At 37.1% G+C, this 25,068-nt stretch overlaps 1 protein-coding gene across 1 annotated transcript in view; it reads left to right on the top strand.

The window, feature by feature from the left end:
- Window positions 1–25,068, top strand: part of SYNE1 (spectrin repeat containing nuclear envelope protein 1) — a 291,206-nt gene that overhangs the window by 157,883 nt on the left and 108,255 nt on the right. Inside the window, exons 68-86 of the mRNA XM_062490036.1 lie at window positions 529–699; window positions 1,408–1,734; window positions 2,934–3,086; window positions 4,371–4,538; window positions 5,666–5,842; window positions 6,685–6,831; window positions 7,886–8,011; window positions 9,498–9,674; window positions 11,346–11,611; window positions 12,402–14,562; window positions 14,731–15,068; window positions 15,748–15,892; window positions 16,881–17,099; window positions 18,065–18,327; window positions 19,852–20,017; window positions 20,249–20,404; window positions 20,584–20,736; window positions 23,126–23,308; window positions 24,741–24,878. Of these exons, the coding sequence (XP_062346020.1) occupies window positions 529–699; window positions 1,408–1,734; window positions 2,934–3,086; window positions 4,371–4,538; window positions 5,666–5,842; window positions 6,685–6,831; window positions 7,886–8,011; window positions 9,498–9,674; window positions 11,346–11,611; window positions 12,402–14,562; window positions 14,731–15,068; window positions 15,748–15,892; window positions 16,881–17,099; window positions 18,065–18,327; window positions 19,852–20,017; window positions 20,249–20,404; window positions 20,584–20,736; window positions 23,126–23,308; window positions 24,741–24,878 (5,634 nt within the window). The remainder of the gene's footprint in view (window positions 1–528; window positions 700–1,407; window positions 1,735–2,933; window positions 3,087–4,370; window positions 4,539–5,665; window positions 5,843–6,684; window positions 6,832–7,885; window positions 8,012–9,497; window positions 9,675–11,345; window positions 11,612–12,401; window positions 14,563–14,730; window positions 15,069–15,747; window positions 15,893–16,880; window positions 17,100–18,064; window positions 18,328–19,851; window positions 20,018–20,248; window positions 20,405–20,583; window positions 20,737–23,125; window positions 23,309–24,740; window positions 24,879–25,068) is intronic.

Genomic DNA, 25,068 nt, shown 5'->3' with positions numbered 1-25,068 from the left:
CATATATATATTCATGTACATATAAACATAGATTCCATTGGATTAAATGTATTACAGAAACATAATCAGGATAATTAAGTAGAATGCCCTGTCACTATTTTGATAGTTTCAGGAGAGAAATTTAGAATAAAGTATACTTGAATGCTAACTGACCTCTAGAGACACGTTTTCAGGCTTCCACCGATACACATGAGTGTGGGGAAAATTTGATTTGGTAAGGTGCAGTCCTCAGGTTACTTTAAGTAGTAATTGCCTCATAGTACCATAATGACAAGTCACAGTTCAGTGTTCAAAATGTGAGTACATTTTCCGTGTTTAGTATTAGTTCAGTTTTGACATTGGTGATTGACATACGTACACCTTGACAAGAGCCCTGTAAGAATTTATGAAAAAACTCAAAGACTATATGTTTTATCTTTGTATTATAGATTATATTAATAAATAACAATTTATTGTTATCTTAAACCAATAGCATTGATAAACATCTGGGTGGTCATTGTTTCTTCCCCCTACCCTCTGTATTTGAAGGAGCAAGTAAAGTTTCTGGAAGAAGAAATACGCTGTATGGAGGAGTCTGAATTGTCTTTTAGTGCTTACACAAACTGGTATGGAGCTACTAACAAGAACTTCAAAAATGTGATCACCAAATTTGACATGGTTGATAAAACAGTAATGGAGAAGAAGGTGCAGAAACTAGAGGTACAGCTTTCTTAAATGCATTTTTTGTTTTCATTCACTAATAGGAGGCTGTATTTTAACATACATCCTAACAGCTGCTCAAAATTCTGACTTTACCTTGCCTAGAGAAGATAATGGGATAAGACCTCATAGTACAAAACTTTCTGTTATCACATCCTGTTAGATCATAGTTTGGCTATTGAAGTTACAAGTAGTCCTAAATAATATAGCAAATAGTCCTATCCTTCCATAAGACATGCTTGTATCTGTTTTACGTTAGGTGAAAACTTAAAATAAATTCCCATATCCCAAATTCCCCACAATTATACTTTTTCTGTGCACTGTGTATTTTCTATGCCCTGTGGCAAGAAGTGTTTCCTATTTCTCTTCATTGAAACGGTCATGTTTAATCTCAAAAGTTGTAGATGAGCTTCTCATATGTCCTGCAGCTTAAGCAGCTTAAACGTAATATGCTAAGGGAAAGCTTTCATCTGTTCCAAAATTTGGAGTACAGATCCTCTCCTGGGGGCCCTGTTTCTTTGTTTAAAATCACAAGCCCAGTGCAGGGTAGAAGTATTTGCTTCCTTCTAGCTTGATGCACCTTAGCTCCAGGCAATTTTGTACTGAAAAGTCCACTCATTTTCCTTAGCAATTCTTTCTGTGTCTGTAGCAAAGTTAAAAAAAGGCGAGTTTTCATCCATTTTCTGTTAACCAAGTTTTCTTTCACAGGTGCTATTGAGTGATATGGACATAGGCCACAGTTTACTGAAATCAGCCCGTGAGAAGGGGGAGCGAGCTACAAAATACATGGAAGAAAATGAAGTTGACCAGTTAAGAAAGGAAATTGGAGATCATGTGGAACAGCTTGAAGAGCTGGCTGGATCCATCAGAAAAGAGCACATGACTTCAGAGAAGTGTCTTCAGCTGGTAAAGGAGTTCTCAGACAAGTATAAGGCCCAAACTCAGTGGGTCATGGAGTACCAAGCCATCTTAAATGCTGCTGTGGAGCCAAAGAGTGAACTCTATGAGAAGAAGGCACAATTGTCCAAATACAAGGTAAAAAGGGGTTATCTCCTAGTACTACTGAATTTAATCTAGTGATTCTCAGTAAATCCTCTGATCAGGTATCCAGGTTTCTTCAATAGGTACGAGAGGTGTTCCTAATCTGGATGTCCCAATCAGCCTCAATGAAAACATGCCTCTACAAACTTGACTGAACCCATGGATTTGATATGTGAACATTCTAAAAAGGCTTCCATATCTGAAAATTTCCTGTAATAGAGCAAAATTATTTTATGAGTATACATATGAATAATTGCATTGATCTCAACAGAGGTGATTGCAGTTGAAGTGAATATAGAAATCAGTTGGTCTTTCTTGACTTCAGACATTGTCACTGTTTACATTGAGTTAATCAGCTTTCTGATTAAAGCTGGATATCCCAGCTCAACTGATAGCCCAGTCAGCTGTTGTGACCTCCCGAGTTTTTGTTAGGATTTTAATAAAGTGTTTGTGTATTGGTTTTTTTCCCAGTCACAAAAATGAGTAGAAAATTTGCCAACACATCCCATTTCTTCTCCTAATGATGTTTTTGTAAAGTACTCCAGGATTACAGATGTTTCATGAAATGTGTACTGCACCCAGCTGAGGTGGAGTTTACTCTCCTCACAGTGGCCCATGTAGTGCTGTGCTTTACATTTGTGGCTAAAAAAATGTTGCCAACAAACCAATGTTTTGGTTTTTGCTGAGCAGTACCTACATTGCTTCAAAGCTTGCTTGCTAAAGCTGCTTGTACCCCTTGCCAGCTTCCCCACTCAGAGTTGTATGTCACAGCTGTGTGCTTGCTTTCTACATGCTTGGGGAGCTGTACTCTCTAGAGTACAGTGCTAGGAACTCATCACACACCTTATCTTTAAGGGGATGGCTTTGGTGGTACTTTCCCACCTATTTTCATAATTTGTTCCTCTGAACAAATTTTATCCCTAGCACTGGCCACTTCCTTGCTTCACCCACTCCAGACAGTCAGCCATGATACTAGCCACTCTCAAAAGGAGCAGTTGTTTTTAGATGTGTGCAAAATTGTTATCTCGGGGCAGGGCTGAGAAACAGAATCCTGCATTGCTAAACAGAGTTCTGCCTATCTGGAAAGGATGATATAAACCATGGTAGAAGGCTGTGCATCATATCAAAGGGAAGTTAGTGAAATACTTCTCCAGTAATAAGCAGATATATTTTAATTCTTGCTTGCATTGTAGTCTATACAACAGACTGTTCTGTCTCATGAACCCTCAATAAAGTCAGTGATTGAAAAGGGAGAGGCACTTTGTAATCTGGTGAATGATGTGACTCTAAAGAACAACATTCAAGACCTTCAGAGCAGTTACCAGGAACTCTGCACCAAAACAAAGGTAAAAAGGAAGAAACCTCAGGGTTCTTCCAACTTGCTGTATTTTTACCCCTCTTTAAGAAATTAACTATTTCATGCTGTCATATACGTACAAAGAACCAGCTTCTTTTAATTACTTTTGGTGTTTTGTTGGGTTTTTTTTTATTTTCTTTTGGAGAGGGCCAGAAGTGACAGGCAAATTTTGAATATGGAAGAAACTACATAAATAAATTTAATCAGAGTAGCTGAAATGAATTTTGAGTGTGGCAGGTGAATTCTTTGTGTTTTGTAACACTAAGGGGATATGTATTGGTGACATTAGTGTGTCATTGTTGCTACTTTTAAAAGCATTTAATAGAATTCTAAATGCATTATTTCTTGAAGGGATAGATGCCCTTAGATTGTACTCTCTATTATTTCTGGTTGATCTCTACAAACACTGTTTAGTTTAGTTATTGAATGAAAGGCACTGGAGAAAATAAACTGCAAGAGGGATATAATTTAATTCAGCGAGGGCATTATTAATTAACATTGATTCATTAGTCCATATGTATGTAGACTTTGAAAGGTCTAATGCTTCTAAATACATCCTAAAGTATGATTATTCCTAAAGCTTTTAATAGGTTATACTCTTAACAAGGATAAGCTCTGCAAACCATGTTAGTACTTATGTTTGACCTAGGCACATTTAATTGCCAATTCATCCACCAATAGGAGATGATTTTATTTTTTCAAGGTTGATTTTTAGTTTAAAGACACGCCTCTGATCTGTACCACAAAAGTGATGTTCATTGCTTTAGATACAGTGTTGGTGGCTGGTATTTAGAGAAGCTTCCTGAAAATATCAGATACTTTAAAACTCAATGTGTACATTCTTAATTTGCCTACCACAGACACAGGCAGTACGTACATACAAAGGCTATAAGCAGCAGCCATAGCATTTGGTACATCAAGTACAGTCTCTCAAACAGAGTGTAGTACCTGTTAGTGAACTTAATGTCAAGTTGACAGTGTTCATTTTCTCAAGTGTTTCTTCAGTCTTCAAAGTATGGTATTTCTTCTGGAGTGAAAATACTGCTCAGTACCACAGAAGTAATAATTCACAGAAATTTAGTCACAGAAAAAATGTGTCTTTTGATGTCTTCCCTTACAGTGTATTCACATGAGATACCCTTACAGGAATATAAATTTAGGTGATAATTATTACTATATTTTCTATTTCTCAGTGGGTTTTGGCTTGTTTGGGGGTTTTTTTTAACTCCTGTAATTACCAGAAAATTTAATTTTGGTTATTGTGGACCTGCAGGCATACGTTGAAACCTTAGAGGTGAGAGTAAAAGAACATGAGGATTACAATAGTGATTTGCAAGAAGGGGAGAAGTGGTTATTACATATGTCCAGCAGATTGGCCAGCCCTGACCTCATGGAAAGCAACAATCCTGAAGTAATCACTCAGCAACTAGCTAACCACAAGGTGGGTTTGCTATTGGTGGTCTTCCTTTGTAAAGTAGAATTTTTCTTCTTTGCTTCTCTGCCTCCACTCCAGAGCTATAATTATTTGTCATTCCCCTGTTTTATTTCTGTTAGTGCTAACTGTGTAAGTAAGCATTAGTGTCATTAATGCAGGTAAAAAAACCTAGCTTCTTGTTAGCATTGTTTCTTGAATGAAACTGCATTTACACAGAGCTTTGTTGTAATCTGATCTGAATTCTGTGTCAGATTTTCCCTGAGACTTCCCAAGAAATGAACGGCAAAAACTGAATTTTGGTCATTTTACTCTTGAGGTATTTTTTTGTCCTAGCACTTTCAAGGTTGAAAGAAACATTTAAATTAAAAATTTTCTTGATATAGATCTTGTAACAAGAACTTTAGAATTGTGATCACCAAATTGAATGTGTTTGATAAAACACCAATGGAGAAGAAGTGCAGAAACTAGAAGTGGAGGTAGAACTAGATTGTTCTAATTCTAGCTTCTTCTATTAGGTTGTAGCATTTTCTCCATTGCTTTTATTCAAGGTGGTGTTATGGTTGCTGTTAGTGCGAATCTTTTAATATCCTGATGGCCAATGCTTTCTAGAAGATAAAAGAGAACAAAATCCAGCCTATCACTACCTGAAACTAAGATTCCAGTGGCAAATATTGAAGTATTTAAATTATTTATGATTGGTGTGTTGTTCTTTAAGTAACTCTGTTAGATAAAAAATTGGCTCTCCCAAAGTCAATGGAAAGACCTGTCCACTGTGAAAGAGCTTATGGAATGAGATATGATTCAGCATAAGACTTAATTTGCATTGCTAGGCACAAGAGAAGCTGGAGAACCCCTGAAGAGCATGCAAGAAATGAAGATTAAGCATAGTCTTGGGGTCTGAGCGCAGTGTTTACTCATTATGGCAGTGTAAACATATGCTGTTTCTGGGGAATATCTGTGTATAGACTTTTGACAAGGACTTTACAATGAACATGCAATCCAATAGCTTGACTATGACAATGTGTTGTCTGATTTTTTTTTCCAAATCTGAAGGTGAAAAGTGTTTAAAAGAGGGAGAAAAAATGTTCTGTGCTACAGCATATTTCTTCAAAAGTATTTTATCTGTTTCTTAGGCTATCATGGAAGAAATTACAGGATTTGAAGATCGTTTGAACAGCCTTAAGTGTAAAGGTGATTACCTGATCAGTCAATGCTCAGAACATCTTCAAGCAAAATTTAAGCAAAATATACAAAGCCATCTTCAGGGGACAAGGGACAGCTATTCTGCCATATGTAGCACAGCCCAAAGAGTAAGTCTTGTTTCAAAGATTTTTTTAATGTCATTTAAAAATGAAGTGCATTATTATTTCTGTGAGTTATTTCTTTAAATCGTAGAAAACTCTTCCTACTGTTTTCATTTTGATTGAACCTACAGGCTACCGAGCATTTCATCATTCCTGTGCTACAGTTGAATTCCTTGTGATCCAAATGTTGTCTTGCAACCAGCAAAAGTAGTGGTCTATCTCTTCTTACCTTTATCTTGCCACATGCTCACTACCTTCATGTTACACTAGCTTCTGAGCAGCTGCAGATGAAAAAGTTTGACCTTTTCTGCTTCAAAAGCTAGGGAGGAAATTGCAGTCTTAGTGTTGATAGTTTGCATACATACATAAACAGGTCTCAAGTTTATGTGCTAGGAAATACTGTCTCTCTCATTAAAACCAGAATATGCAGTTAAGAAGGGCCAGCTGGGTCATTCTGTTAAACCAATTAGGAGATCAAGTCAGCAGTCAAAAAAAACCCAAACAAAACCCAAAGAAACCTAAACAAAACAACCCAAAATCAAACTAAAAATAATTTTATACAAAGTCAATGCAAAAATGTTGGATACAGAAAAATGAGAGCATGCTCTTCATTTGCATCTCTATTTTTTCTTTTCAGAAGCTGTGCATCAAATATTGTCCATTTTCTTCACATGTTAGCAGGGTGCAGTGATAGTTTCAGGAGCTTTCAGCCCTTGGTACTTTTATGTACAATGGCTAAAATAGTCAAAGTCTTAATAATTCTGTTTTATTGGCAGTTTTCAAGGTAGGGAAAGAGAAATAATGGTGGTATTTGACAATATGATGAATTTACAAAATGTTTTGTTTAGGTGTACCAGACTTTGGAACATGAGCTCCAGAAGCATGTTAATCATCAGGATACTCTTCAACAGTGCCAGACTTGGCTGTCTACGGTGCAGTCAGAGCTGAAGCCAACTACTTGGACAGCTTTCAGCCTGGCAGATGCAGTTAAAAAGGTAAAAGTTTAGCACTTGAAAAAGCTCAGTTATTCTTAGCAAGGTCAGTTCAGGTAGGAGACCTAAATTTCTAGAAAACAGATATTTTCTAGCCTTCTCTGAAAGCTGCGTAGCCTCAATGTTCATTTTGAACCCCAAAAGGAATACCTGGAATGAAAAATAAGTGTAGGTGAAAAATCAAAGAGGGGTTTTGCTAGCTCTGCTTTGAGAGCAGAAACATGTTACCTGAAAAATATTGGCTAGTTGAATAAATCGGCTCACATACTCCATAGATGTGTTTAGCAGAGGGGTTGTGTCCTTCTGCTTCTCCAGTTGCCCATCTGTCTACTATGTTCCTTATGAGACCTGTTTTCACACTACCATGGACACAGAGTTAATTATCAGGCAATTATCAGTCTAAGAGCATAGAACTGCCTGTAGCTCACATTGACCATTCAGTATTCTTTCATTGCTTTTTGATTATTCTTAGTGACAATGCATTTTGCATGGGATTTGTAACTTGGTTTTAAATTAAACTGGTATGGTGCTAAAAACACTGGAATTCAGAGCTGTCTCATCCATTGTCTCAATTAATAGAGACCTTGAAATACTAGAGATGGCAGATCTACAAGGGCAGAGGAAGCAGGGTGTGACACAGTGAGAGCAACAGCTAAGTATCACTAAGCTGAATTTCTCATGGTCTGTCAGACACTGGAAAATTTTATAGCTGTAAGAACAGGACACGTTGATGACCCCATCAAGCTCTTGTTCCCATTCACATTGGGAAAGTCTATCACCTTACTGGGACTGTGTTTTTCTATCCAAGAAATTGGCTAGCTAATTCACATGTCTTTTAAGTGCTTTGGCAATTGGATATTAATCAAGTTTTTAAGGATTGTTCCTTTCCACTTTTATAACATAGCAGCCTTACCTAAAATAAAATAATGTACTTCTACACTTAATTTTATGGAAAAAAATCAGAAGACAAAGTAACAATACTATAATTTATGATTGTAATAAAACAAGATATTATTTCTACAGTCTCAGGGTTTATTTTTGAGTTGTCTTCCCTCAGGTTAAACATTTCCGGGCTCTGCAGGAGCAGGCCAATACATACTTGGATCTTCTGTGCTCCATGTGTGATCTGTCAGATGCCACAGTGAAGAGTACAGCAGCAGATATTCAACAAACAAAACAAACGGTACAAGATAACCACAACTACCCACTTTTAATCCTATTTAGAGCTTTAACTGCCTTGATCTGTTCCCTTTTAAAAAGGTCATATTGGGTAATGGTTTAAAGAAATGTCATCTTACTTTCATCTTAAGTATTTCTTTAGAGATAGTTAAATAGTTTTCTCTTTCAGCTTCTATTTTATTTTTTTTTTTAATTATTAAATCCATACATTGCCATCCTGGTAGTAATGAAAAGGCACACAACTAAGAGGTTGCATAAGGTACGAAGGCAATGTTATGAGATGTTGGTCTAAAACCACAGAAATAACATTCTGTGGAAGAAAACTTGATTCAAGTTACTTTTGAAAAAAACACAGTTCAGTCTAATAATCTCTCTGTTTTATTAAATCTGAGGCATATTTTAGTGTCATTATTTATTTAAAAAATAGACTGATGTTCATATTGTCTACATTAATAGATTACTAATGCAATAATCATAACAATAAAAAAATTGATGGTTCAGTTCATGAATCAAAGTGCATCTATTTCAGCATACTAATTTATAGAAGTGTTCCTCAATTTTAAGTTTTAAAGTCACTTAGTGCTCAGGTTTAAAATAGAACTACAAACTTGCATTATTAGAAAAGAAGAATTACAAGCAATCCTCTTGTTGAAAACATTAAAAATTTAGTCTCTCTTACACAGACACACAGCCAGTTTTTAAACTACTTCTAACAAGAGTAAAAATCTAATACATACAGTAACAGTATTCCATACCAGAGAAGGGAATTGTACAAATCCAAATAACCCATAAAAACATGGCAGTCCGAGAACTGAATAGCTGAAAAACATCCCAAGCATCAGAATAAGGTTCTCCTTAGACATACAAAGCAATGAAATGTTTTTAAATAATCACAGATGGTATAGTGCCAAGATATACTAAGCTGGTTGAGTGTCTAAATCTTAAAGGCACCCGACTGCTGTATTTAGAGCAAAAGCAGCTGTGTCACTATTGGTGTAAGAGGATTGATGGGCTCAGATCTGGTAAGAATTCTTCTTATTGTCATTTTAGAAGAGGCTTGTAGGCAAAATAACTGGGCTAAGCAAATTCAATTGAAATGTTTAGTTGAAACTTTTATGTAGGGTACACTCTAACAATATTCTTGGCATGCAGTAGACTAAATTATATAGTTAATTTAAGCTTTAACAGAGGACTAAGGACTTTGAAATACAAACACTCATAAACTTACTTGCTTCTCTCAAGGGTGAATGATAATAAATTTCTTTTTTTTGTTGTTCTTTTCACCCATAAAAAATTATACCTTTGATACCATTTTTGTAACTTTTGAAAGTTAAGACTCTTTTTGTGGATAATATTATCCCCTTTAGAATGTGGTGCAGAAATTGCTTTAGTACAGTTTAGTGCTCAGAGGAAGAATGGTATTCATGCTCCGTTCTCCAAAAGTAGAGGCATTGAAGCATTCCTACTCCTTCTCATTTCTTTTCTTCTAGATTGAGCAACAGATAATGCACTCACAGTATTTGTCTCAAGGCTGGGAAGAGATCAAACAGTTGAAGGCTGAGCTCTGGATATATTTCCAGGATGCAGATCAACAACTACAGAATTTAAAAAGGAGACGGGCAGAGTTGGAACTAAATATTGCCCAGAATATGGTACTCCAGGTTAAGGTAAGGAAACTTTGGATTAAGACCAGAAGGTAAAGAAGAAGTTCATGCTGTGGCTGATACTATTTTATTATTTATATTATATAAACATATTCCTTAAAATGGCTAATATGCTCTAAGCAAGACCAGAGAAGATAGAGGAAAGCGTGTTTCCTTGTTGATGCTGCAGGGTGATTCAGAGAGCAGAAGACTGTACTTTAGTATTTTTCTGGCTTTGTTTTTTTTTTTAATAAAAGACAACTTTCAGCCTACTGATCTGATTTGCCTTTGCTTTTAGAGTAGACTAAATGATTCCAGTTGACCTGAAGATAAGATTTGCAAATTGTGCTTGCTTAATTCTTTGATTTCTATACTTCTAAATAGTTTAGAAGTATTTCAAAATTAGCTAACAAAACTGTTTGATGTTGCTGATCTCTAGGAAGGGGTATGACAGAAACACTAATTAATGAGACAAATGCCTTCATATTTTCTCTCATTCATTTCAGAAGGGAGACATTTTATGACCATTCTGTACACATCATAACCAGTAATTTAACAAAAAGATAATTTCTTTAATAAATTATTAAATATGTGGGTTTAACGTTTTTGATCTAGACTTTGCTTGTTTTCTTTTTCTGATGTGCCAAGAGTTAGGTGAACGGTAAGCAGCACTTCTTCTCCCTGTCTGTTCTGCTCACACTTTGGAACAAAGTCAAAGCCTTTGAAGATGCCTCAGCACAATCTGGACTGAAAGCTGTTATACCAGCTATCATTAGAGTCCAGGAAGAAAAAGGAGTCTCTTCTTCACTCTTTCAGTCAGTAATTGGATTGTAATGAAAGGGAGACACCCTCTGTACTGTTAGATGTGCCACAAGGTGTGTTTTTTCTAATAATTTGCCCTCGTACAGAACGATGCCTAGCTCCATTTGAAGCCATCATGAAGAGGAATGAGGCAGAGCTGGAGATGGGCATGTTTGTTTAGTTACAGTTGCTGGAACTAGAATTTAGGAAAAGGTTATATTTACCTTAGTGTGCAAGGGCTAAAAAATACTTGGTTAGTTTTAGTTGTCAGTGTATTGCGCATTCTTTTTGGGATATTTCTGACTTCTTTTTGGTAGGACTTGTATGCAGGTAAACCCTTTTAGTTTCTAGCTATTAGCTCAGATAGCAATCCTACCTAGGTAATCTATGGTTTTGTTTCAATAGTGACAGTGGTAACAGCTGTTGTTACAGAAGTAGGAAAAATGCGGTATGGATATGGAGGCTCACTGACTCATGGACTCTGCTTCCTATTTTTAGTCTCTAATGAAAAAGGGAAAAAAAAAAAAGCTAGTAATAGTACTAGTAAAAAGAAATATTCTTATGAGATTCAAGACTACCTTGCATGTTTTAGTGTACGGTGGATCTGCACTAGTCCAGAAGCCTGGACAACAGGATGTGACTCGATCACGAATTCTGTTTATCACTGGCACTTGGAAACTCCTCTGGTTTGCTTTAGCATCTGTTACCAGTTTGTCTTCACATGAGAAGATGGGGAGGAGGGTTTGGAGAGGAATAAAAACACTTCTTCCAGTTCATATCTGCCAAGCATTTGCCTGGGCAGATAATTTATTTATTTCAGAGCTTTTATTTAAATTCCATTTTATAATTTTGAATGCATCTTATTACTTTGGGTTTTACTTGTATCTTTTTCAGGATTTCAGTCAGAAGTTGCAGTCTAAGCAGTCAGCTCTCACCTCTGTGACTGAGAAGATGAACAAACTAACCCAAGGACAGGAATCACCTGAACACAAGGAAATAGGAGAACTGAGCAACCAGTGGACGGACCTCTGTCTTCAGGCACATAATTTGCTCATGCAGAGGGAAGAGGATCTGCAGAAGACAAGGGGTTACCATGATCGCATGAATGTCGTTGAAGTTTTCCTGGAAAAGCTCACAAAAGAGTGGGACAACCTGGCTAGGTAAAAAAGGAGTCCCATCCACAAAGCAAACTGTGCATATATGCTGAAAGAGCTGTTTACAGAGTCTCTAAGTGGGAGCCACTAAAAACCCTTTTTTGCATACTTAATTAAAAGCATAGCTCCCTTATTAATTATCAGGCAATTAATAATTTCTGTTGAGATAAAGAGATTTTGACAGGCCAGATCTTCAGTGTTTGTATTTAAGGCAAGTACTGATTGATCCTATCTCAGGGTATAGAATTTTCTGATATTTCAAGAATGTTGACTATTTCGTTTAAACTCTTTCATTTGTGGTGGTTCATTAATTTGTGGTTCATTCACTGGTTCATTCTCATTGTGGTATTGTGTTATATCTATCAGACTATTATATTAAAGCTTAGTAACCACTCCTAAATATTTGAAGCTGCTTTGCATAGAATAAGGACACCAGCTCTGAATAAAATTGTGAGTCTATTGCTGTTCCTGTCACTGTCATGGAACAAGATTCACTTCAACCTCAATACTTGCTGTTGTTCATATGTGCAATATAATTAGCATGGTCTGTATTCAAGTTAATATGTATGTTCACCCTGATGACCACAGAGCGGATGAAAGGGAAACTAATAAATTTGTAAAATGTTTGGATTAGTGTTCAAGGCTGCTACCTGCAAGTGAATCTGAAAACTGTGGGTCTTTATTTCACATTGATTTCACTATGTAGTGGGCTTATGATTAATCCTGACCTCTATTAAAAGCCTGTGCTGAAGTAGGATGTAATAACTCATTTTTGTCCTGTCCTTTTTGATAACAGATCTGATGCTGAAAGTACAAATGTGCACCTTGAAGCTTTGCAAAAACTGGCAATTGAACTACAGGAAAGGAGATTTGCTCTGGAAGATTTGAAAGATCAGAAGCAGAAGATGATAGAGCATTTGAATCTTGATGACAAAGAATTAGTAAAGGAGCAATTCAGTCATTTTGAACAACGCTGGACTCAGCTGGAGGACCTTGTCAAACGGAAAATTCAAGTTTCTGTTTCAACCTTAGAAGAGCTCAGCTTGGTGCATTCCAAATTTCAGGAACTGATGGAATGGGCAGAGGAACAGCAACCTAGTGTCTCAGAAGCTCTTAAACAGAGCCCTCCTCCAGATATGGCTCAGAGTCTTCTCATGGATCATCTTACCATTTGCAGTGAGCTTGAAGCCAAACAGCTTGTTCTGAAGATGCTTGTGAAGGATGCTGACAGGGTGATGACCAACCTAGGGCTCAATGAAAGGCAAGAACTGCAGAAAACAGTGTCTGATGCACAGCACCATGTGGCTTGTCTCAGCGATCTGGTTGGCCAGAGGAGAAAACACCTGAATAAAGCACTGTCTGAAAAGACCCAGTTTCTCATGGCAGTCTTTCAGGCTACAAACCAAATTCACCAGCATGAGAAGAAGGTGATGTTTCCAGAACATATTTGTCTTTTGCCAGAAGATGTGAATAAACAGATCAGGACTTGTAAGAATACCCAGGCTAATCTGAAGGCCTGTCAAAATGAGGTCGCAGGGTTGTGGGCTCAAGGAAGGGATTTAATGAAAGAAGCAACAAGTCAAGAGAAGAGTGAGGTGTTAGGTAAACTGCAAGAACTACAGAATGTGTATGACACTGTTTTACAAAAGTGTAACCAGAGATTGTTAGAACTGGAGAAGAATATTGTTTCCAGGAAATATTTCAAAGAAGATTTGGATAAAGCTTGCCATTGGCTAAAACAAGCTGATATTGTCACATTCCCAGAAGTCAATGTAATGAATTCTGACACTGAGTTATACAGCCAGTTGGCAAAATATCAACAGATTCTTGAGCAATCTCCAGAGTATGAAAATCTGCTTCTTGCACTGCAAAGAGATGGCCAAGAAGTCCTGCCATCACTTAATGAAGTGGATCGTTCTTATCTAGATGAAAAACTTAACAGTCTCCCTCAGCAATTCAATATTGTCACTGCTCTGGCAAAAGAAAAGTTATATAAGGTTCAGGAAGCAATTTATGCCAGAAAAGAGTATGCCTCTTTGATTGAGTTGACGAGTAAAGCTCTGACCGAGCTAGAAGACCAGTTCATTAACATGGACAAAGCTCCAGCTGCTCTTTCAGCCAAAGAAGCTTCATTACTCCAGCAAACCTACAGAGATCTCTTAGGTGAAGCCATGAGCCTTGCTGCAGCAGTGGATGAACTGAACCAGAAGAAGGAGGCTTTTCGAAGCACTGGCCAGCCCTGGCAGCCAGATGAGATGTTAAAACTTGCCACGCTGTATCACAAGTTGAAGAGGCAGATAGAACAGAAAATCAACCTGTTGGAAGACACAATAGAAGCATGCCAGGAGCATGAGAAGATGTGTATGCAGTTTGAGGCACAGCTAGAGACAGTGAAAAAGGAGCAGGTTAAGGTGAATGAAGAAACCCTCCCAATTGAAGAAAAGTTGAAAATATACCATTCTCTGGTGGGCAGCTTGCAAGACTCGGGAAGTCTTCTGAAGCGAATAACCGAACATCTAGAAGCCCTTTCTCCTCAGGTTGACTCATCTGCATATGAGACAGCAAATCGCCAAGTCCAGGCTTGGCAAGAGAAGCTGAAGTCTTTGCATTCTGCCATTGTTGACACGGTGATGGAGTGTGAGAGCAGACTTGTGCAGAGCATTGACTTCAAGACAGAAATCTGCCGCTCACTCGACTGGTTGAGGTGGGTGAAAACAGAACTTAATGGAACATTAAGTTTGGACCTCAAACTGCAAAACATCCAAGAAGAAATCCGAAAGGTTCAGATACATCAGGAAGAAGTGCAGTCAAGCCTCAGAGTTATGAATGCACTGAGCAATAAGGAGAAAGAGCGCTATATGAAAGCAAAGGAGCTGATACCTGCTGACCTGGAAAACACTCTTGCTGAGCTGGCAGAACTGGATGGTGAAGTTCAAGAGGCTATACATGTGAGACAGGTTAGTCCACCCAAACCATCATTAGTGTCTTGGTCACAAAGCTGAAAAAGATGGCTCGATCTTTACAATCATCACAAAAAGACTCATTTTAGTAATCCTACTGTCTGGGTTTTTTAAATTACACAGGCTACTGTGGTTTTATGTTTGTGATTCTCCCTTTTATTTCAGGCTGCCTTGAATAAAGCATATAGCCTCTGCCAAAGGTACTACCAAGTGATGCAGATAGCAAATGACTGGTTGGAGGACGCTCAGGAATTTCTACAGTTAGCAAGAAATGGTCTAGATGTTGAGAACTCCGAGGAGAATCTAAGGAACCATGTTGAATTTTTCAGCACAGAAAGTCAGTTTAATGATCATTTAAAAGTGTTACAAGGCCTTGTGTCTGAGATAGAGCCCTTTCTACAAGCTACAGCAAGCGAACAGCTGGTGCAGAATGTAGCTGCATTGGAGGAAAAGGCCAAAGGGACAGAACAAGAAGCCAAAACCCAGCAAGAGCAGTTACAAAGGTATATTTTTTTCTTTTTTTCTTTTTTATTTCTTCTCTTCCTTCATTTTAAGATCACCTTGTTGGTAATGAAAGAAAGAATCAAAACATTAACTGAAGTTTTTAAGTATTTGTGCTACTTTTGAGAGAAGTGGAATTTGGAGATTCAGAGCTCTTGGATTCTACTTTCTTTTCTGCCCTTGACTGACTAGTTATGTGATCTTAAGGAAGGTCTGGTAGAATTATATTACGCTTGGAACAGCACAGAGAAGAAGAGTAGGGAGTAAGTGTTCTGCATTTCTCCTGATCCAAGACATGTGCAGAAAAAAATGAAATTGAAGCAGACATTTTGAGATAAAAGGACATACCTTTTATCAAGCGTAACTATTTTCTTATTATTCCTGTATGTTCTGAATTCCATATGTTTGGGTAGGATTAAACAGCAATACAGGCAGTCTCTGAGGAAAAGCCAAACAAGGGATGTTAAGTGCCTAGCTGGGTTTTCTGTGAGGTGTAGCTGAAAATCAGGAGCATATGCTCCTACGTATGCTGTTTCCCAATAATCTTTCTTTTTCTTGGAAAATACTGAGTAACAGCAAAACTAAGCAGATGCATTGAAAACTAGGCGCAATAATATTTCTGATTTTCAAATGTTTTTATATAGAATTAAGTTGTTCTTTCTGGAATTGTATTTGTTTAAGGTGTGCTTCTGAGTGGCAGGAGTACCAGACATCAAGGCAGAAGGTGATTGAAGTGATGAATGATGCTGAGAAAAAATTATCTGAATTCTCAGTAGCTAAAGCTGCTTCTTCTCATGAAGCAGAACAGAAATTGCTAGCACATAAGGTAAGGTACTGATAATTGCATTAAATCCTTCTCTTTCAAGTGAAAATTAATGTATGATGTATTGGTCCCTATCTGTGGTAACAAAAATTTGAGTTTTTAAATTTTAACGTGTAGCGCTTAACTGTCATAATGCACTAAGACATGTTTAGTGCTGTGCAAAACACACATTTTATTTGTGGGTGACTGAGACCAATATCTTTAATCACTTTTCAGCTTGTTTTCTGTCTATGTCCCTGTGACTGTAGAGAAGTGCAAAGAGTCAAGAGGTTCCTAAAAGCCATGGGTCTGTAAGCCCCAAAATTACATACCCTTCAAGCAATTCAGATCTATGGAAACATCCATCTGCTTTCAATCATGGAACAGTTTTACTAGGACAGGAAGAGCTGGAGTTTAATCTTAATCCTTGTTTAGTCTAAAAGCAAGAAATATAGCTTTAAAAAAACTTACTTTCTCATCTTTAGGGTACTGTTCAGTTGCCTTAATCTAGACAGTCAGTGACACTTCAAGACACTGCTGCCAGCTGTGTCTTGTGACATGAAGAATCTCCCCTAAGAGTAATGCCATGTCTGCCAGGTTTATGAGAGTGTCCTCAAATCCTTGGGCATTTAAAATGTTAAACAGGACGTAAATATACACTTAAACACCTGAATTGCTTCTTTATGAATTGCTTTTTAAACTGTTTAGAAGTCAATCTTTGCTATGAAAAGGAACCTGATTGCTTATTTTCATCCCTTTTGAGGAGCTACCAAGGAAGAGAAAAGCTGACCGCACCAAATTTCTGCTGCTTCCAGAAGCTTGCACTTTGGACCAAGCAGCTGTATCTATTGTATTGCATATGAGAAATAAAGTGAGACCTAGCCACCTCGCTCAAAATACAATACCTCTTCCTCATGTGCAGTGGATGGGGGTGGTTCACCTACCTGCATGTTGAATACTAATGAGCTGTCTTGTGGAAAAGGAAAACAGTGCTTATTTTTGCTTTTTCCAGACTCTTGTGTCCATAGTGAAGTCTTTCCATGAGAAGATCACAGCCCTGGAAGAAAAGGCTTTGCAGCTGGAAAAAATCAGCAATGATGCCAGTAAGGCATCTATAAGTAGATCCATGACAACAGTTTGGCAGCGCTGGACACGGCTCCGGAATGTAGCCCAGGAACAAGAGAAAATTTTGGAAGATGCAGTGCAGGAGTGGAAGGGTTTTAATGATAAGGTAGATTCTAGTCTTGGTAAATCCTCCCCTTGTACATAGGTTTTCACTCATTATGCTGCCTTATTAATCATCTTGCGGTAGAGAAAACTGATAGCAGGAATAACTGATTTTTTTCCTCAGGTCAGAAAAACACAACTATGAAAGATCGAGGTTTAGAATCATTGCCTCTAAAGTTTGAACTGTTCTTCTCTATGCATACATGTGTAGTACATACAGAGTTGTTTTGGTTTCTGGTGGTTCTTTAGATTCTTCTCCTTTGTTTCCTTTCCTCAGATGTTCTTGTCTAGATTATGTTAATCTCATTTCTTTCTTTCTTTCTTTCTTTCTTTCTTTCTTTCTTTCTTTCTTTCTTTCTTTCTTTCTTTCTTTCTTTCTTTCTTTCTTTCTTTCTTTCTTTCTTTCTTCTTCTCTCTTCTCTTTCTTCTCTCTGTTTTTCTCTCATTCTTCCCTCTTTTTTCTCTCTTTCTTTTCTCTTTCTTGTTTCTTCTTTTTTTTTAACGTGAAGAATATGAAGTTGCTCCTTTTAAGTGTAAGCAGTGATGATAGTTCCTGTGATAGCTTATTGATCATATGTCTCTTTTCTCCCCTACCTGACTCTTTCTATCTGTCATTGTCCATTATTTATGCCAAGACAGCAGGTTCTCTAGGAATGAGGATAATCATTTTGTTAAATGCATGACCTGTGCCAAACATAGGTGTGCCTCAGGGTAGAGCTCTAGTTCCTATGGCAATAAATATAAAAAATTCTAAAGATTATGAGACACCCATAACTGGACAAAAAAGTCCCTTAGCAAGTCCTAACCCCTGTGAAGAGCAAGGGATCTGGCACAGTAGAGCATGAGCTCTGTACCACAACTCTTTTACAGAATCTAAATGTACAGCACTGGATGTAGCACCTTTCAGTGTCAGTTGTACTAGCTGCTTTTGTAATTTTATTATCAACAAGACTGCATCTCTTTCCATAGATTGAGAAAGCCACCATAGCTATAGATCAGCTACAAGGTCGTTTACCAGAAAGCTCAGTGGAAAAGGCATCTAAGACAGAACTCCTGGAACTCCTGGACTACCACGGCAGTTTCCTGCTGGAGGTAGACCACCAGCTGTCATCTTTGGGCCTGCTCAAACAGCATGCTGTTAGCATGCTTCAGGATGTTGAAGTAAAGCCTCCATCTCAGAAGGAACTACCAGTTATGCAAGAAATCAAAGCAATGCAAGATCGATGCCACAAGTAAGGAAATATTTTAAAAGATTTGCCAGAAAAATGGTACCTTGCAATTCATTAAGAACTTATGTATCATTTTTATATCATTGACAATTAACATGCCTAAGTAAATATTAGCTATTACTTCTTAAATAAGCATCAGTTTTAATTTAAAATTACTTAAAATTAATTTTAAATGCCTTTTTTTGCCATTATTTTATTTCCATCAAAAAGAGTATGCCTTTTAAAATACATATTTCTTGCCTTGCATAATTATACTGACTTACATAAAAGATGCATAAACTGCATTGAAGTTATAACTAATTTTAAACACTTCCATTGCTTCTCTCATTAACAGTGATTGTTTATCTTTTTGTATCCTCTTTTGATTAGTTTATCATTTTGTTTCCCTTGTCTGGGGCACTTAGGTGCCAGATGTAGGTCCTGTATGACATTTACAGGGGAATGTAGAGGACATGCAAACAAAATATACCTTTTCACCTTGAGGCTATGCAAATGTTTATCTGAATCTGAAGCCTCTCCCTGACATGTAGAAAACAGTTTTATGTTAAGTTTTAAGACACATATCTGCCTTATAACTATGCTAAAATACCATTAAGTGAATCTCCGTGGTGAGAAGACAAAGAGAAATGAAAAATGACAAAACTGAATCCTGCAACAAGCCTACATAAAGTTTACTCTGTGTGTTTATAAATAATTATAGGAGAATAGCAATCCCTGTAGAAAATGTGTAAGTACTTCTACAGTTCCATTTTTCACTTACTTAAAATTGGTTTCTAGGATACAGGGTCTGTGATGACCTCCTGCTCATGTAAATAAGGCATGATTCATCTATGCAAGGTTATGCATATGTTATAAATGAAATATGGGAATATCAAAGATCCATGTCACATGTCTAAGAGCTACAAGTAGTCCAGCAGAACTTTCACAGGGGTGTAATTTTTTACAGGAGATCCAAGTTGTTGAGGAAAGTGCAGAAATCTGTCTTAGTGGAAGTGTGAAAACAGACCGTGTTCAGATGCTTGATCCACAACTTATTCTAAGTATTCTGCCAATGCAAATCCCATTGATAAGAGTGGAATTTATCTCATGTTATTTTGCATTCTAGATATCAATACCAGTGCAGGTTAAGTCTTCCTCTTCAATTAGGGTGCAGAAATAAACAAGTATAAGATACAGTTTTTCTGACCTCTTTTAGAAGTTTCTTTAGGAATGACAATGAATGATCCTAATTCATGCCCTGCAATTGCCTGTTTCCTCTACTGACAATCAGGGCAGACTGTGGTGATGGGCTCAGATGTAGGGATCTATGTTGTATACATTTGCATTTTTTTCAAAATAATTGCATGCTTGATGTCCAAACACATAAAACCAAGGAATGGACATGAAAAATTTAATTTATTTAAATTTATTTCTCTGGATGTGGTGCTCTCAGTCATTATCTTTATTGTTCAGTATTTTTTGACAAAGCAGTGTTTTTAGACATTGCTTAATTCTTCACAAATAGTTATTGTTTCTTTCTTTCTGAAGTATGCAACAGAAAGTTAAAAAAGGCATGAAGATGGTGAAACAAGAGCTGAAGGAGCGTGATGAGGTTGAAGCAGAGATTAATATTGTGAAGTCCTGGATCCAGGAAACAAAAGAATATTTATTGAGCCCTGATGCAGAAGTGGACATTCAACTTCAGGAACTGCAGGTATACCAGATTTCTAAATCACAATATTTATCTTCATTTTAATCTGCTAGTGAATGTTAATAGTTTCAAAACCACCACAAATTCAAATTAGACAATATTAATGATTTTTTTAGCAACACTCTAGACATATTCATAAAGCATAAGGTACATGATGGACTGTGATATTTTATTTAAAAGAGATTTAAGATGTGTTCTCATTGTTCTTAACAACGCTGTTTTTTCTGTCATTAGTCTCTCTTCGGTGAAGTTACTACTCATCGCCAGGCTGTTGAAAAACTGGCTGAACAACAGCAGAATAAATACTTGGGGCTATATACCATTTTGCCTTCTGAGCTCTCTCTTCATTTAGCAGAAGTTGGACTGGCCCTCGTAACTGTACAGGACCAGGTAAATAACTGCCTAACAGTTGTACAGCCCTTCTTCAGGCTTTATAACATGGTATCCTGCTGTGGCCAACACAGAATAGTTTTATTACCCTCACCCTTTGAATTAAAATAATATGAAAGTTAATTTCCTTTAAGGAGGAGTGATCTTTGATTATTGAATTTTATTCTTATTGTTGACAGATTCAAACCAAAGAAAGAGAAACTCAGCAAATCAAAACATTGAATCAGGAGTTTGATCAGAAAATCCAGGGAATAGCAAATGAACTAAATACCATTCTTTCCAAATTGAAAAAGAAAACAAATGATATAGCACAAGCTAAAATTGAACAAAAGGTAAGACAAGGCTTTCCTTATGTGGTTTTGCCATATTTTTTTCTGAACTGGGGGACTCACTTCGTACCAAAGTGTGGTTTGTGAAGACTTGCAGAACACAGTTTTTTAATGTAGTTTAACAGAAGATTTATACAGAAATAAGTGTTGACTGATGAGATTTTTTAAACTACATTATTTGTAAACGGACCCACAGAATTCAGACGCAGCATCTGAGTGTTAAAGTCAGATGGACAAAGTTTCACAGTTCCTTTTAAATAATGAGTATGACTTCAATCTGAGAAAGCCTGAGGAACCTTCAAACTGCTCCTTGTACTTGTCTGTACTCTAAAGATCATTCTTTATTTATGCAAAGTAGATCAATAGAATTTTACTTGTAGGCCATCTCACGTCATTTGGTTCAACAACGAGGTAAAGTATGACTCATGCAATTAAGAGTAATGCAAAGGACTCTTGGTTCTTTTTGAGGGTTTTCTTAATCTTAGATATGTGCTGCACTCAGAAAAAATCATCTGTACTGAAGTGTAATGGCCAAATTAGGATTATTGTCTGACAGTAAAGGATTCTGTGGAGAGGAGAGATGGAAAAGGGGTTGGCTGAGAGTTTGGGGTTTTCTTTTGTTGGTTTGTTATTTTAACTAGGCAGAGGTAAACTTGACCAACTTACTGTCTGAAATTAAGCAAAGCATACAAAATAGGAGAAGATTTATGGTGACTAAGGTCATAAATACCTGTATATTTTCATGAGATGGTCAAGATGTTCCAAAACACTTTTTTGGAACTAATGTTTACTTTACAGGAAGTGTCACTGAACTATATCCCTGGTGTTTCTCCTTGATTTCAGTAAGAAAACAGAAAGCCAGTGAAATCTGCTTTCTCATGTTGCATAAATGAAAAAAGATAACTCTGTCATGGAGATGTAGTAGTGTTCCAACTGCTTGTATGTCAGCATTTAGCTGACACTCTTGAGACTGGGTTGGCTTTGGCTACAGCAGTAAATATTTTTATATTAACATTGAAACAGATTGTGAAAAAATAGAATAAAAATCTGTTTTAAATCCATCTGTCTCAAGTCAAATGGATCCTTCCTTCACAAACAGCGTATATATTCTGCATAATATCTGTAGTAAATACATTTATTTATGCTTGCTGCAATATATGTGTCTTTGTATTTAGTTGAGCAGTTTTACATCTGTCTTTGTGTCTACATGTACACAGTTACGTCTCCAAGTTCGTGGAGTAATCTTGATGTATCATAATGATTGATGCACTCTTGACGTGTGCCTGCCAAGACAGCCCTAAGATGAAGACCTTGAAGTAATTTCTTGAAGCACCTGTAGCAGTGTTCTGAATGATTGCAGTTTAAATTTGTAGAACTAATTGGAGAGAGGCTAGAGTGTTTGTCCAAGCAGTGGGACAAGAGGCAATGGGCAGAAATTGATGCACGTGAAGTTTCACCTGAGCATGAGGAAGAACTTCTTTACTGAGGAGTGACTGTGCATGGAAACAGGTCGCCTAGAGAGGGCATGGAGTCTCCCTCACTGGAGATACTCAAGAACTATCTGGACACACTCCTGTGCCATGTGTCCTAGGGTGACCCTGCTTCAGCAGGGAGGTTGGACCAGATGACCCACTGTGGTCCCTTCCAACCTCGCCTATTCTCTGATTCTGTGACTTATTTTATTTACATTACAAAAACAATGAATTTGTAAACACCTTGGATATAAAAAAAAAATACAAAAACAACCAGTAGCCCTTTCTCAAGAAGCTGTGGCCTAAGAGTATGCTATAAACAGATGAGAAACTTGAAAAACTTTTTAGGCTTCCTTTTCAAAAGATTTGTGATTATGGTAGGAAAAATTGATTTTGAACTGTGTTTCTATTGAAACAGCCTAGCAGAATCAGACTGCTCCTGCATCAAGATCATGCTATGAAAATGCAAGTTGCAAATTAAAATTAAAGTTTTCATAATCCATGAATGAGTAACTATATTTTTATGAGTTTATAAACTTATATTTAAAGACAGCAATAAAACAAACCCCTTTTCCAATAAACAATAATCCTTGTCATGGCAGTCGGGCTGACAGTTCATTTCAGAAACAAACACGGAATGATGCCTGAAAACAGTTAATGTCACACTGAAGTGACTCAGTCTTTGGCTACAGCAGGGAAAACGGTTATCCCATTTCAGACAGGAAGTCAGAGGAGAAAGAGTAATGGCACATACTTAAGAGGTGACCAAACATCCTGCTGTTCTGCTTTCCTGCTTAAAAGTGGGGGAAAAAAACTATGGAGACTTCGGACAGGGTATAAAAGTTGCAAGCTGGACTAGAAATAATCAACCAAAATGCTAACACTTCCTGGATCACTGATTTTATTGCTTTTCTGTCTAGGTCCTTGGTGACGAGTTGGACAGCTGCAATATAAAGCTGTTGGAATTAGATGCATCAGTCCAGGACTTTGCAGAGCAGAATGTACCCCTGGCTAAGCAGCTGGCGAACAGGATAGGGAAACTCACTGCATTGCACCAGCAGACCATACGGCAGGCTGAGTACAGAGCAGCCAAGCTCAGTCAGGTATGGTCTTAAATCCTATCTGCTGTTTCCTCTCAGAACCAGGAGGAGCATGCAAACAATCTCATTTATTTTCCTGGCGTTAGGCCAGACAGGGCATTCCTTGGCACATCTGCCTATTATTAGTCAGAGCTTGCAGCATATTCCAAAGAGACACAGGTCAAATCAGAGGGTGAAATAATTCTGCTGCTTTAATACCCTCTCACGTGAATCACCCACTGTTTGGTTCCTTTGGTGCCCTAAAAAGATTGAAGATGTCACAAACAGTAGCACACCTGGAAATAGTACCTCACTGTGCTTCTCGGGGTCTCTGTTTTGTCACTGTTACCTATAGTTGCATCATTAAAAACAAAAGTTAAAAAAAATATTTTGCTCTAGTCCCAATCCATGGAGGTTGAATATAATTGTACATTGAATAGAAAAGCCTTTATACAGCAGCCCTGATCAATATTTATGCAATATTTTGGCACTCATAAAGATGAATTCCCTGTGGTTCAAAGTCTCTGAAATTCTTTCTTCTTTTTTCCCTTAATTGTTCTTATCCCCCAAAAAAGTCTAGCTAAAAGCAAATGAATTGATTTTCTATGGTGCTGCCATCAGTACCCAGATAAATTATGAGTTATCCTTTCTGCATGCATTCCTCTGAAAAATTGTTTTTAAGAGGAAATAGAAAATTATCATCAAAGAGTTCAATCAAAGGTACTTGGTAAAGAGATTTAGCATTAGGATATTTTTGTTCAGCATCAGAAAATCTACTTACCATAAAAAATGATAGGTATTGAAAACTGCTTGCAAATACAGTTTGATCACTGGATTTGATCCATCCTTTACAAGGAGGAAATTCATGAACATCAATGAAATTATTCCTGCTGAAAAGAAAATTGGAGCTTATGATTACTTTGCTAAACAGAAATTAGATTAATCATAAAGCAGAACTTTTGTCCTGTATTTTGAAACAGTGCAACATGTCATTTTTTGGAAATGTGTCAGACTGAGTGGACAAAGCAGACTGTAAACAAAAAAACAAACAAACAAACAAAAAAGGTTATTTGGAGGATGTAATGGAAAGAGAGAGTTCAAATTAAGAAATTGAGCCACAAACTGAAAGAGGAGGTATTTTGGAATTTACATGTGAGGCTGAAATATGCACAGGGAGTGTTCCCTCTAGGGATATAGTTGAGCATCAATGGACTCTCCCAGCTTGGCCTAGATTCTTAGAGTGCCTTGTTTTCCCCAAAAAGATAATCTTACTACTGGAAATAGACCTATTTTAACTCCATAAATACATTAGAAATTAACTTACATAATACAGGAAGGAAAAGTTGTTAAAATGATCTGCAGTTTAAAACAGTGAAGGAAATAAAATTAGTTTTTCATCTTCCAGGAATTGTACAAAATTACATTTTAGGCTTAAGCAAGTTTTTCTTTTATCCAGGCTGCTTCGCACTTGGAAGAATACAATGAGATGCTGGAGTTCATATTGAAATGGATTGAGAAAGCAAATATCCTAGTGCATGGTAGTATAACATGGAATTCTTCCTCCCAGCTTCGTGATCAGTTTAAAGCCTACCAGGTGATTATGTGAACTATGAAATTTAAAAGGCAGTGTATATAAAAAGTTATTTTCAAAGCAATGGAGTTCTACTTCCTCCTAAAGTGCTAAATTTCTTTTGATTCTTCACCCAAACCTTAAAAATGCTTTTGGACAATTGTTTTGAAAACTGAAATAAAGATATGTTGTAGAATAAAAACATGTGATTCAA

Source organism: Cinclus cinclus, chromosome 3, assembly GCF_963662255.1.
Source record: "Cinclus cinclus chromosome 3, bCinCin1.1, whole genome shotgun sequence".
NCBI classification, from domain to species: domain Eukaryota; kingdom Metazoa; phylum Chordata; class Aves; order Passeriformes; family Cinclidae; genus Cinclus; species Cinclus cinclus.
The sequence above is the reverse complement of the archived record's forward strand: the minus strand, read 5'-3'. Positions and strand labels throughout refer to the sequence as shown.